Source organism: Micropterus dolomieu, linkage group LG01 (genome assembly GCF_021292245.1).
Source record: "Micropterus dolomieu isolate WLL.071019.BEF.003 ecotype Adirondacks linkage group LG01, ASM2129224v1, whole genome shotgun sequence".
Lineage (NCBI taxonomy): Eukaryota > Metazoa > Chordata > Actinopteri > Centrarchiformes > Centrarchidae > Micropterus > Micropterus dolomieu.
In genome coordinates, this window is record NC_060150.1 from 51,442,297 (window position 1) to 51,456,040 (window position 13,744).

Consider the following 13,744-nt stretch of genomic DNA (forward strand, 5'->3'; position numbering starts at 1 on the left):
CTCTCTCTGTCTCTCTCTCTCTGTCTCTCTCTCTGTCTCTCTGTCTCTCTCTCTCTCTCTGTCTCTCTGTCTCTGTCTCTCTCTCTGTCTCTCTCTCTGTCTCTCTGTCTCTCTCTCTCTCTGTCTCTCTCTGTCTCTCTCTCTGTCTCTGTCTCTCTGTCTCTGTCTCTCTCTCTGTCTCTCTCTGTCTCTCTCTCTCTCTGTCTCTCTCTCTCTGTCTCTCTCTCTGTCTCTGTCTCTCTCTCTCTCTCTGTCTCTCTGTCTCTGTCTCTCTCTCTCTGTCTCTCTGTCTCTCTCTCTCTCTGTCTCTCTCTGTCTCTCTCTCTGTCTCTGTCTCTCTGTCTCTGTCTCTCTCTGTCTCTCTCTCTGTCTCTCTGTCTCTCTCTCTCTCTGTCTCTGTCTCTCTGTCTCTGTCTCTCTGTCTCTGTCTCTCTCTGTCTCTCTCTCTCTCTCTCTCTCAGTGGTGTGTGGTGGACGAGCTGGCGAAGTTACCCAGTTTGGTTCAGTTTTCGTGTCGTGGCAACCGACTGGTGAGCAGCGATGGAAACAACAGAACAGCCAATCAGATGCTCATCGCCAAACTGGGACGACTGGTCGTCCTGAACAGCTGTGAGGTCAGCTGAGCCTGTGTATGTGTGTATGTATGTTTATATGTATGTATTTGCGATCATGCTGACCCGTTGCCATGGTTTCCATCAGATCCGCCCTGATGACAGGAGGGGGGCGGAGCTCGACTACATCAAGATGTTTGGGGAGGAGTGGCTGAAGGCGGGCGGGGGGACTCAGCCCAGCAGCCAGTTCATCTGCCAGCACCCTCGTTACCTGAGCATCATCGACAGTAAGCCACGCCCACAATTGCCACGATTTAAAGGAGTAGGCGGTGACACCTAGAGGCAGCTACAGGAACAACAAGAACAAACACACTGAGATTTTACTTTTGTGTTTACTCAGCAACAGCGATGTCACAATGGCAGAAATTTAGTAGACATTACCGAACCCACTTTTTCATGTCCGATACGGATACTGATTCCTGGGCTTTGGGTATTGGCCAATCGGTCAATTGGACGGTCTCTTCACCTCTGCTATGGAGGCTGCTGACGTCCGGTTTTATTCCTCGCTCGCTCGGCTTGGGCTCTCCCCCAGCAGGAAAATGTTGCTTGAAATGTGGGTTGCCAACAAAACTGGACAGCAAGCAACAGGAGCGCTAACAGTAACGCCGCAACAACACAAGACACTGTAAGCAGCTAATAAGTTATTACTTACTAGTCCAACAGAAGGAAGACATGTTCGCCATCTGCCCTGCGTCCTTTTAGCTTTCAGCTCACGGCAACGAGTAAAAGCCAGTCAGATAGTTACTCTTGTCTGGTCGCTTGCTCCGTCACACTCTTTTTCTCTTGCTCCAGTAAGTTAACGCAGCCTCTGCCATGATATACATACTGAGAATACCAAGCTAGTACACGCATCATTGAAGTGAACGGATCGGCCCATCCATCAGCCCGTTGTCACCGATAACCTTTCCAGCTATTTGGGTAAGAATCGGACCGATATCAATGTCGGCCATCCCTAACCAATACCAGTAAAATTCCACAGTTCTCGATACCAGTTCGATACCACGGTAAAAAACTAAAACCAATCAATAAATCCCCTCATGTACATCAACATCCCCTCCTCTAAGAAAAACATATGAAGATTACAAAAACAGCTGTGAAAGCTGTGAGACGAAGACCAGGACGGATGAGATGTGGTTTGATGCAGAAATTACAACCCTGCACTGTGCATATTAGATTAATTAATTAATAACTTAATTTTCTTAGCTTTGTCAAATGTTTAAGGGTGGTCACTATGTCAGTTGGAGATATTTATGTTGATAAACAAAATTATTGATGAATGAAATGGATCGTGTTGACCTTTTCAGACGGTCCCTAACTCCTCCTACCGTAACAGGCTCGTCAGACAGACGCTCAGTTCGTAGAGATGCAAACTGCATCGTCATCTTTGGTGATTTAGAGTAGAGCTGCAACGAAAATGAATAGACAACTTTTTTGATAAATAATTTAATTTAAAGATATCACTTTGGGCTCTGAAAAAAATTGTGGTGAGCATTTTTCACAATTTCATTTTATAGACTAAACAGTTAATCGTGAAATTAATTGGCAGATTAGTCGATAATGACAATAATCTTTAGTTGCAGCCCTATTTTCGGGTGATGTAAACTGTGAAACGTCTTCCTAAATCAGCTCTCCAACTGTGAGAAGGCTTTGACGCGGAGCTGTTGAAGGAAACAGCCGTGAAACTAACTTCACCCGGTTTCCAACCACGCCTCTTTTTTATTGGACTTGCCAACGCGGAGCTGCAGCTGCACTTGTTGCTATCTTCCACATGTTGGATCCCCGGTGCCTTCCACACCTGGCGAAACAAGTACTGACATGTTTTTAGAATTTTGGTTTCAACCATAGTCTGTATAAAGAAGTGGATGTAGTCATGGTGACGTCACCCGTTGGTTTGTGGACCGCCGTTTTGAAGTTTGGCCGAACAGTGCTGGTTAAATTTACACGGCCGTGGGTACGAGTCACTCTAGCCTGATTGACAGGTCGCCATGGTAGTGACTTGTAAATCACAGGGAAGTCCTGCCCTAAAGCCTCCCCTGCTTCCTGGTCTCTGTTCCTCTAAATGGGACCATAATTTACTAAATGAACATCATGCTGTGTTGAAGAAGACTTGAAACTAGCGACTGAGACCATAAACTCATCAGGAAAGTGTTTACTGAGGGAATAAATCAGCTGACAAGTAGAAACATTTTATTATTTCTAATGGAACGGGACTTCTTTTGCAACCTGAAGAGTCGCCCCCTGCTGGCTGTTCTATAGAATGCAGGTTTAAGGGACAACTGCGTTGGATTCACGTTTCACACCGAAAGCTTCCCGCTTGGTATCGACTGTGACGTCCCTACTCAGCACGTTTGTTATACAAACCAGCCCCTCAGGACACCACTAATTTCATGTAAACTTTTAATAAAACAGGTACTTGCATGCAGGAGTGAATTTCCCTCTCTGCCTGAACCTCTGAACAGCACTGATGCTCAGTGTGTAGTTGTGTGTAGGGAGTGGGGAGTATTTCCCACACAAAGCAAATTAATCATGTACTGTTGGTTTTTGTTTTTTTGTAATCTATAGATGACAAAAAAGTACTTCTCATATTTGAGATGTACTGTATTATATACACTATAAAATACCTTTAGATGAATAAAGTTTATTATTATTTAGTCTCCTCTGATGATAATAATGATGAAGAACATCTTGTCTTGTGTTTCAGAGTACGGAGCTCCAGAGGAAGGCGAGCTAAAGAAGCCGGAGCCGTTTGCCCTGAAGAATCAGCTGTTAAGTTAGTCCCGCCCTCTTTCTGCTAGCTGCTCTCTGATTGGCTAGTGTAAACATACATGAGTAAACACGCTGTGGTTCCAGCAGACTAAAACCACACACAGAAACACTGATCTTTTTCCTCGTCTCTCCTCACCAGAGATCGTGTTCGTGTTTCCTGATGACGCCGAGCGGAAACCAATCGAGAAGAAACTTCCAGGTAAAACAGCCGAAAAGGAAAGTCAGGTTGATTTTCTGTGTTTGTTGAAACTAAAAAAAGCATTTGTGTCTTCAGGAAAAATAGTTTTCTAAATGAATCTGGATTCATGTCCGTCTGTCCTGCAGACTCCATGGTGGTGCAGAAGGTGAAGGGACTCCTGTACCGGCTGCTGAAGGTTCCTGCAGCAGATCTGAAGCTCACCTACACCAGCCCCAAGGTCTGTGCTCAGCTCTCCCTACGTTTGGAGGTTCTACCTGAATCTCTGCACTCTGGAGTTCAGTTTCATTCCCGTCAGATATCAGACCTGTTTCACAGTTTACTGCTCACAGCTGTGTGAAGTTACTGCAGATGCAAATACAAACGTTTCCTGCTGCTGCACATTAAAAGCTTTCCTCTTGCCAAGCGGTGGGATGTTGAAGGATGCAGTGTATTTTTAACCAGCACCACTACTCACTGACGCCAGACAGATATCTAGCATCTGGAGGAGTCAGCTGACTCGACATCCACATCCAGCCAGTGAGAGCAGCCCGCTACAATTTTGATAAAAAATAGTGCTGAACAATGATTAAAATTTTTAATCATGCAATTAATCCCATTGTTACGCACAAAATTGAATAATGAATTCTAAAGTAGTGTTTTGCGCACTTTTAATTTAAATGTACTGCTATATACACAAAAGTGCCATAACATAAACATATAAGGAGCTTTTTACCAGCAGTATTCCCTTTACACAGTAGCAATAAAATATTTCGTTTAAATCTCAACTTAAACATTAATGTAATCGACGAAGCTATTTGCCACTGCCAGGGCATTACCTTTATCTAGCTTGTTAAAACAAGTTAGAGTCCAGAGCCACGATCAGAACATCATAACAGGCTCCTTCTGAGCGACAGGTTAACACATAGATCTGTTTTCAGGGATCAGCAGAAACAGTCTGTGTTCAGTAGCAAGTGTCCCTGTTAGAGTGAGCTGAAGTGCTCACCTCACGCACTCACCCGCCCACCGACAAAGTTGAAATTTTCTTTAACTTTTTGTACGCGACGTGCAGCACAAATCATTGGAAGAGAGACTGATCCTTGCTGTTTATGAGTTTCCAGAATCTATTACTGTTTACTAAATAGGACACGACATGTTCCCCAATATTAACCAGCATGCAGCGTGTAGCTCTCCACTTCTCTGTGGCGTTTGATCGCTTGTCTTGCTTTTGTTTATCTGCTTCTCCCACACGCTGCATCCAGCGTAGTCTGCTGAAGCCTCCCTCCGCTGCTCGTTTGGGTGGCTCTTTATTTTGTGAAAATGTCGTCCGTTGGCTGTGTGGCTTTGTTGTGTTCAAGCCCTCTTGAAACCATTTTATAATAATCATGTTTGACCAGTTGCTCTGTCACATGCAAGTGTGAGCACACACAACATTTAATACTTAATTATATGTTGGGGAAATGTATCAGAACCAGGACCCATCCACCTGTGTTGTCACATGTGTTTAAGAATATCGTTATTGCAGTAACTCTCAATATTGTGAAACTTTACATCAAGACAGCATGAACAGCACAGCGACCTGCCGACGCTGAAAGTCGAGAAGTCTGCTCTGGGCTTTAGCGGTGCTGTTCTTCAGTAAAAACGGGTGTAATCCACTAGAAAAGGACACCATGTGGTCCGCAGAAACATACAAAACAGCCACAGCGACAGACTCTTACAGTGGGCGTCACACCTCCTGAAGGTGAACAGCTTCACGTGCAGAGGAAACATTCGCTCCATGAGAATACGGCTTAGCTGTCGGCTCGGCACAACTGCCCCACTGTGATAAAACCCCTTAGGATTAGCATAAAACAGTTCTTACAATATAATACTTGGACCCAGTTATGTTCCTGGGACCCGGTTGAGTTCCTGATCAGCCCTGCACCGTTTTCTTCCTGAGCCAACGTACTAAAGTAAAGTTCCGTTTCTTTGTAGAATGTGGGGACAGAGTTTGAGATCGACAGCGACCTGAAGACTCTACAGTTTTACTCCATAGAGGACGGAGACCAGGTGTTGGTGCGCTGGTCCTGATCCGGACCAGGAGGCGAAGGACGAGCCTGGTCCACAGCAGAGACAGAACTTCAGCTGCTTCTGTGTCAGACTGAGATGTAGCAGCAGGCTGCGGACGCTTGCTGGAGAGGACTCAGAGAGGTGGATTCACTTCAGAGTGACGCTCAGACTGTTTAACGCCTGTTTCAGAAATTATACCGCTCGCGAAGCAAATCCAGGATGACACATGTCAGTCTGTCCGCTTGGATTTCCTTCAGGACTTCATTTAGAAACATCACAGAGGAAATCTACAGCTGCACCAACAAGTTTAAGGATTTAATGAATAAATAGACCTTTCACACTTTTTGCTTTGGTTTGAGTCGGGGGCTTCAGCTGTATAACCCGTGTCAGCATTTCAGTGTAATAAACTGTGTGATATATTATCATGTAGTCAGTCTCCTGTGATTTCAAATCATCTAAAAAAAACAACAAAACAAACAAAAAAAAAACTTGTCAAAGTCAACTTTATTGTCAATTTGTCCATGTGCAAGGCACACACAGGATTGAAATTTCTTTCACACAAGAAAACACAGTTAAACAGTAATTAAATCATTTACAATCAGTGCGACAGATCCTCGTGGTAAAGCGTTTCCTCACCTTTAGGAAGTTATATTGCCTTACTCAGACCATGTGAGATGGAAGCTCTGCAGAAAGCAAGTAAATCAACAGAAATGTTTGTGTTTAGTGGTGCTTAATCAAGTCTACAAACCCAAACTTTAAAACAGGTAGTAGGGCCGGAGGTTTCATTTATTAAAAGAAAGGTGACAATCCGATTTAAAGAAATCTTACTTAAAGGACCCAGCACATTTAGTTTTTTTCAGTTATCAGAAGGTGATCGGTGTCTTCTCGCTACAGGGGACACGACTCTTTAATGAGAAGAAGTAAAATGTAAACCTGAAACAGTTTAGCTGGTCCTGCTGATTGCTGCTGTTACATAAACGGACAAACAGAGCAGCAACACTGAGCTGATCAGTGTTTTAGGATTAAACGGCCACATCCATGTTCCTCATCTTAATACAACTCACATAGAGACGTTTGAATTATCATTAACTTCAACCAGCAGAGGGCAGCAGCAGCTGTATCCCTCCTTACAGCCCCAAACATTCAGTAAAGGACTAATACGCTCATTATTACTTCTATCATTTATATGCAAAACATAATTTATGCAAAATCCAAAACAAACCAAACTGAACACCAGCTACTCTGTGAGTGAGATCACAAGCTGCAGAGTGACGTCCTCTTGGGTAAATGTAATGAATTAGTGAAATATTGGAGTACATGGCGACTGACGAGTGTGCAGGCTTCTGTCTCTGCCACAAGTCTTCCGGGTGTCTTCTATCTCCAGTAAGTGAAACACCTCCATCATTAGTAGTTTCTGATTTAACAAACTATTTTATATTTTTATAAAGAAATCTTTCACTGTCATGTTCATTCAGGAGCCTGCTGAGTTTAACCATCAGTAATCTTTAGTACATTCATTAAATTAGACAGAGTAGACAGAGACTTTATTGTTTACATCTAAAACAGTTATCATAAAAACGTTTATTTTATTTGTAAGTTGATAAATCTAATTTACCAGATAAGCTAGTTCGGGACGTAAACATTATATTTATAACAGTAATAACATCCTGGTTTGGATTTGTGTTAGTTATGATATATGAAATATGATATAACATTTTTATTTGAGTAACAAGCTAAAATATTTTAGTTGCTTACTAATTTTAAATAAAAGCCAAAACCTTGAATTGTTTGAATTTCGCAAGTGTTGTGAAGTTGACTCTTTAGGATACATCTGGTGTTATTCTATATGTTAATGTATTTTTTTATTGGGAAGAAGTTCCATGAAAAGACCAAAACAAATCTTTTCCTCCTGTCTGTTAAAACACTACAGTGACCAGCTGCTTTGAATTTGTGAGCTCTTACAAATATTGACAGTTTTGAGAGACGGACAAACATGTCATCAAGAATTAATAATAATAAAATAACATATAACTGTAGACTTATCCTTTTAAAAATCACTTAATAGAAATAATGGATCCATAGGTAAGAATAATAATACATTTTATTTGTAAAGCACTTTACATTTGAAACAAATCTCAAAGTGCTAATTTTTTTTATCTCAGAAAGTACAGAATATTCAAGCAGACATGTTTGGAGAATATTTTACTCCCACTGTTTTTAGTTTCTCAGGAAGTGTTGACGTGTGTTTTTTATTAATTCTGGATCTCTGTTGTGAATCCAAGATGGCTTCAGCCTCCGTCCTCCATGATGGAGCAAACCAACAGCCACATTTCAAACCTGCAGAGGGTGAGTGTGATACCCCAGACTAGTGATAGAACGATTAGTTGGGCCAATATCTGGCATTTTGATATTATCTGCTGATAGAGAGCTTAAGCCCCCATGGGACCTTATTTCAGAAAATGTATGTATGGTAGTCAGCAGTGAGAGACAAGTAATGTTTAGATCCCATTAGGGCTGCACGATAAAACAATAATTATCGCAATATAATTTTTTTTCAATAACAAATGTTAAATAAATATTCAATAAATGTTTGATTTTATCATACACGAATTAGGACTGATTTTGTTGAGGAAAAAGGGTTGAAAAACTTTTACTTAATTTTACTCTGTGGCTTAGGAGATACAGTGGATTGTCCGTTAATCGGAAGGTTGGCGGTTCAATCCCCGCCTCCTCCAGGCTGCATGTCGAAGTGTCCTTGGGCAAGATACTGAACCCCGAATATCCTGGTGGCTGTTCCACCAGTGTATGGATGTATATGAATGTTAGTTTCTGTTTGAGCACTTAGGCTCACAGAATGTAAGAATGTGTGTGACTGGTGAATGCGATATAGTGTAAAAGGTGATTTACACATACAAAGCATTTACATTTACTCATGCATATTTGTTGACAAAGATTTTATCATAATTGTTTTGAATGTTCTACCTCAGATTTGTGAAGTGATCCACTGTTTGGCCTCAAGTGTTGACCATAAAGAAGAGTTTAAACCACAATTAACCATCAGGTTTCTTCAACTTACACCCAGGAGCAAAAATCAGCCCTTAAAGAAAAACTGATTTGATACTTATCGTGATAATTATCAATATCGAAAGATATGAAACTTTTTATTGTGATAACGTTTTTGGCCATATTGTCCAGCCCTAGATCCTGTTTGAATTGTGTCCTGGATTACACACATGATGTTTGTCAGTTTAAAAGATAATTTAAGTCAAGAAAGTCGCAGTTTGTCAAAAAAACAATAAAGCCGTTTAATGGACATCTTTCGTGTCGCACAATATACGTTACCATAATGTTAACGCTGTAATGCAAGCTAACATTCACTGCTTGCTTGCTACTAGCTAATTAGCTACAGTATGTTCCACTTACAGATGTAACGACTCCTGGTCCTTTCATCACATCATGAACACATGGAAGGTCACTGACGTTAGCTTCAGTCACATTAGCTTCAGTCACGTAAGCATCACATTAGCTTCTATGACGGTAGCTTTGGTTGTCTTAATGGTCAAAATATCGACATTGTCCATTGAAAAACCCGTATCAGTCATCCAATACTCCATACAGAGTATTCCTTTAAGCTGCATCGGAATGAAACGTGTCACCTCTGACCCCGTACTCCACTGATACAGAGGATGAGATAACAACATGAAACCCAACACACCAGACTGCTTCTGTGTATTCATTAAAAAACAGGTTTTATTGAGGTTGCACAGGCTGTTAATGGCTGATGGTCAATACAGACAAAAAGTACTTCATGTACACAGACCTGACGTGATGTGAAACCAGTCTGCAGGGCTGCACGCCACCGATTACTGCCACTATAGTAGTCGTGGACACTGCTTTCATTATGTATTAAGCACTTGTTAATATTAAATGCCATCAACTGTTAATATAAAATCGTGGTTAATAATGAACTTCTTGTGGTATTCAATGTGTTGTCGTGTGCAGCCCTGTCAGACTGATCACTGTCCATTCCTGATGAGGTTTCCAAAAAACCTGAGTGGAGTTTCCCAACGTTATGCTAACCTGCTCTTCACTCCACCTTCAACATGCCGAGCCCGGTGCTGTGCTGCCATGTTATCATTGCTTTCTACATCTGAGACATCGACACTTGTGTTTCCAGGCCGGACTTTTCTTCCTGCTGCTGTAAAAGCTCCAGTAAGTGAACAGTTACAAAGAAATGTGAGGGACATTTCTTTCTTGAAATGAACGTCGCCTGTCGCCAGTTTTGCTGAAAGACATTTTGGCCTTTTGAGATAATATTTTGTAAACAAACCAGTAATGTCTTTATATTTAATTCCTTGGTGAAAATAAAAGTCAAATTACTTATGAATTGTCATCTCTGTCAGAAGGATGCTGAAAATATTTGTGGAGGAAAAAGTTTTGGTGAATAACACACAAGGGATACTCCGGGGAAACTAAAAAATGTTTTGGTTGCACATCGACATAGATGATTTTAGATGGATATGGATGGATATATCTGTATCGGTGTGTATAGAGTCCGTCCCCTTCCGTTGGACCACCATGGGACCTTATTTCGGAAAAATATACGGAAAAAATATGTACGGTGAGACAACTAATGTTTAGATCCCGTTTGAATTGAGTCCTGAATTACACGCGTCAGTATAGTCAAGAAAGTTGCAGTTTGTTGTAAAACTGTTTGAAGTATAAGATAAAAATACGTAATTATAAAGACCACAAAAGTCTCATATGTGACGTCATAACTGTTTCACTCAATGACTCAAGCTAGCATCACTGAAGCTAGCTTCACTGTAGCTAATGTCACTGAAGCCAACGGCATTTAAGCTAACGTGCTTAAAGCTAGAGTTACCGATGCTAACGTCACTGATGCTAATGTCACTGAAGCATGAAGCTAATGTCATTGAATCCAGTGTTACTGAAGCTAACGTCATTAAAGCTAACATTACCAAAGCTACCGTCACTGAAGCTAATGTCATTAAACCTAAAGTCACTGAAGCCTGAAGCTAACTTCATTGAAGCCAGTGTTAGTGAAGCTGACGTCACTGAAGCTAATGTCATTAAAGCTAACATTACCAAAGCTAACAACGCTGAAGCCAATGTCACTGAAGCCTGAAGTTAACGTAACTGAAGATAACATTACCGAAGCTTATGTTACTGAAGCTAATGTCATTGGAGCTAACATCACTGAAGCTAATGTCAATAAGTTTCCATGTGTAGATGTTGATGAAAGGACCGGGAGGATTGGATTAAACACATCAGGTCAGATACATCTATGTGTGGAACATAGCTAAGTTACCTAGCCAGTAGCAAGTAAGCAGTGAACGTTAGCTTAGCATTACAGCGCTAACATGTCAGTGACGTATATTGTGCGAGACTAGAGATGTAGTTCATTGAGCGGTTTCACAAATAACAAAATGTTACTGTTTTATGACAAACTGCGACTTTCTTGACTTAAATTATCTTTTAAACTGACAAACATCAAGTGTGTAATTCAGGACACAATTCAAATGGGATCTAAACATTAGTTGTCTCTCACTGTTGATTAGCGTACATTTTTTTTCTGAAATAAGGTCCCATGGGGCAGAAAAGAGGGTCTCAGGCTCTCTAGAACTTTTTACACTGTAAAATATTAACCGCTATCTTAGTCACAATTCTTTAATGATGGGCAAGACTTTTGATGTAAGTTCTTTCTAAGGAAATTGAGATAGAATGTTTAGAATGTTTCAGAATTTTTAAAATCAATTTCATAATGGTTATGGTTGGAAAAGTTTTATTAGAAATCTGATTTTGTTTTAATATTTGCAGTTAAAGACGTCCAAGGTTTTTGTTGTTGTTTTTTTATTTAGTTTTTGATGAAAACACTGACTTATATCAGCGCCTGGAACTAATCAACAAGTCTTCATTGTAAAAAAAGAAAAAGATGTTTACATGAAAAGCACAATACAGGAGCTACAACCCAACCAACATGAACTTGGTCTTTACCTGCACACACCTTCACAGTAATCATCAGGTAGAGCTCAGGCTAACATAAGCACAATTCAAAAATCAGAGAATATCATCTGCATATCAAGTAATTATTTACAGTTTCATATAAAAAATACAATGTGAGTCTTAGCACAAACAACAGATTAAGTATAAAAGTTTTTTTAGCCCTCAGTAAAGTCTTACAGACCGCAGGCTCATGGTGGCTCACAAAAAACTAAACATAAGTCAGTTTAGAAAACATCTCATTTTATCATATAGGTTTGCTAAAATATAGGGTAATTTCAGATTGGTAGTTTTAAACATTTTAAAAACTTACAAAATAGAAATTTAGTCTCCAGTTTGACTGTAATTCACCTCATCACAAGTTTAACAGGCCTCTGATGGTTAGAGCTTGTTCATTAATCGATTAGTTGTCAACTATTAAATGAATCGCCAACCATTCTGATAATCGATTCATTGGTTTGAGTAATTCTTTAAGAAAAAAAAAAGTGAAAATTATCTGATTCCTGCTGCTTAAATGTGAATATTTTCTGGTTTCTTTCCTCTGTGACAGTAAACTGAATCGCTTTGGGTTTGTGGATAAAACAAGACATTTACGGACGTCATCTAGGGATTTGGGAAACAATGATCGACCTTTTCTACTATTTACTGGACATCTTCTGCAGCATTTTCAGACTTTGACTGGACGGGAGGGGGAAACGTAGCAGAAGATCTGAGTTTTATAACAAAAACATAGTAGTGTGGATGGAGCTTTAGGATGGATTCCGAAAGATCACTCACACTGTAAATCGACCACGCCTGCCCTCGCCATTGATTGTAGTTTTCTTTTCCTACAAACGTCTCCAGTCTTCAATTAATAAATCTGGATTAACTCTACAGACATTTGTTTTCCTGCATTCTTGTGGCTAATTTGCCAAACTGCTTTTTCACTCTTGAACTCACTGAACAGTTGTTAAATTAAATTCATGCCACAACTCCCAAGCTAGCCTTGGAGCTGATGTGATCAGATTTACCTCCAGAAGCCCGTTGGCAGATCGGTATGATTGTCATGTTGTTGTAGATTTGATTAAGTACGAGATGACTGATCACAAAAGCTCTCACTGGTTTTTCTGCAGAACAAAAATGTCATTTTCAGGAATATTTAAGGCACTTTTCCCCTGTGGGAACCTGCTTCCCACAAGTATTTGGTTGCTAGAATAACACCTGATTGTTTTTACCTTTCAGACCACATCTATAGAAATCAATAAGGAGCAACTACTTTTTAAAATACAATAAAAACTCAACATGAAGTTCATTGTTCAGAAACTTTTCAAATAAAAAGTGTTTTTAGGTCACCTGCTGCCTTTTTATAACGTCCCTGTGTCAGAGTTAGTGTTACTTTGGTATAAAACAACCTGGAGTCAGATTATAAAACTATAAACTATGTCTGAATTCAACAGTTAACAGGAGGAAGCTGGGCCTGCTGAAGTGTGACATCATAAATACAGTGAACAGCTTTCAGGGGCCAAAAACACCTAAAACTGTAGAAATGATCGTACAAATGTTCAATTCAAGTAAGAAAAGTAGAAAAACACCATAAATTCAGTTAAGTTTGTCTTGTTTTTTTTCCTCTCCCAGCAGCAGCAGTGTTATCGTTGCCTCACAGGTTCCTCTCCTCACAGCGGCCGGCGGTGGTGGCGGTAGCGGTGGCGGCGTCTGGGCAGCGGCAGGTGAACCCGCCGAGCCGAGGCAGGCACAGGTGAGAACAGCCGCCATTGTTGGAGCAGTAGTTGTAGGCTAACGGGGGGAGAAGGAAACAGTGTCAGTAAGTCGTTAGTACTTAAGTTTGGTTTCTGTCAGAAAGCTGCAGACGCATCAGCCTAAAATATAAATAATAGAAAAAATTATAATAATCACATCTAAAGTTCATTAACCTTACACAGAGGTTTGATCAATTGATTGTTTGACATTTCTGACATTTTATAGACCCAATGTTTCCCAAAGCCCAAGAGGACGTCCTCAAATGTCCTGAATGAAAATATACCATATTTAATAATATTCACATTTAAGAAGCTTAATCAGAGAATCTTTACTATTTTTTTCTTTAAAAATTACTCAAACCAATTAAATACATTATCACAAT

The 13,744-nt window shown here is 40.3% G+C and overlaps 2 protein-coding genes across 2 annotated transcripts in view; one reads left to right on the forward strand and one right to left on the reverse strand.

Moving 5' to 3' along the window:
• Window positions 1–422: 422 nt before the first annotated feature.
• Window positions 423–6,023, forward strand: tbce (tubulin folding cofactor E; the record flags this gene model as incomplete). Its single annotated transcript, XM_046049255.1, has 6 exons — window positions 423–614; window positions 700–838; window positions 3,313–3,381; window positions 3,517–3,576; window positions 3,702–3,793; window positions 5,527–6,023. Coding segments are annotated over 6 exons (648 nt in total), but the record flags the coding sequence as incomplete, so codon positions are not given.
• A 3,306-nt stretch (window positions 6,024–9,329) lies between these two features.
• Window positions 9,330–13,744, reverse strand: part of LOC123969148 (nidogen-1-like) — a 65,634-nt gene continuing 61,219 nt past the window's right edge. Inside the window, exon 20 of the mRNA XM_046046274.1 lies at window positions 9,330–13,398. Within this exon, the coding sequence (XP_045902230.1) occupies window positions 13,262–13,398 (137 nt within the window). The 3' untranslated portion in view covers window positions 9,330–13,261. The remainder of the gene's footprint in view (window positions 13,399–13,744) is intronic.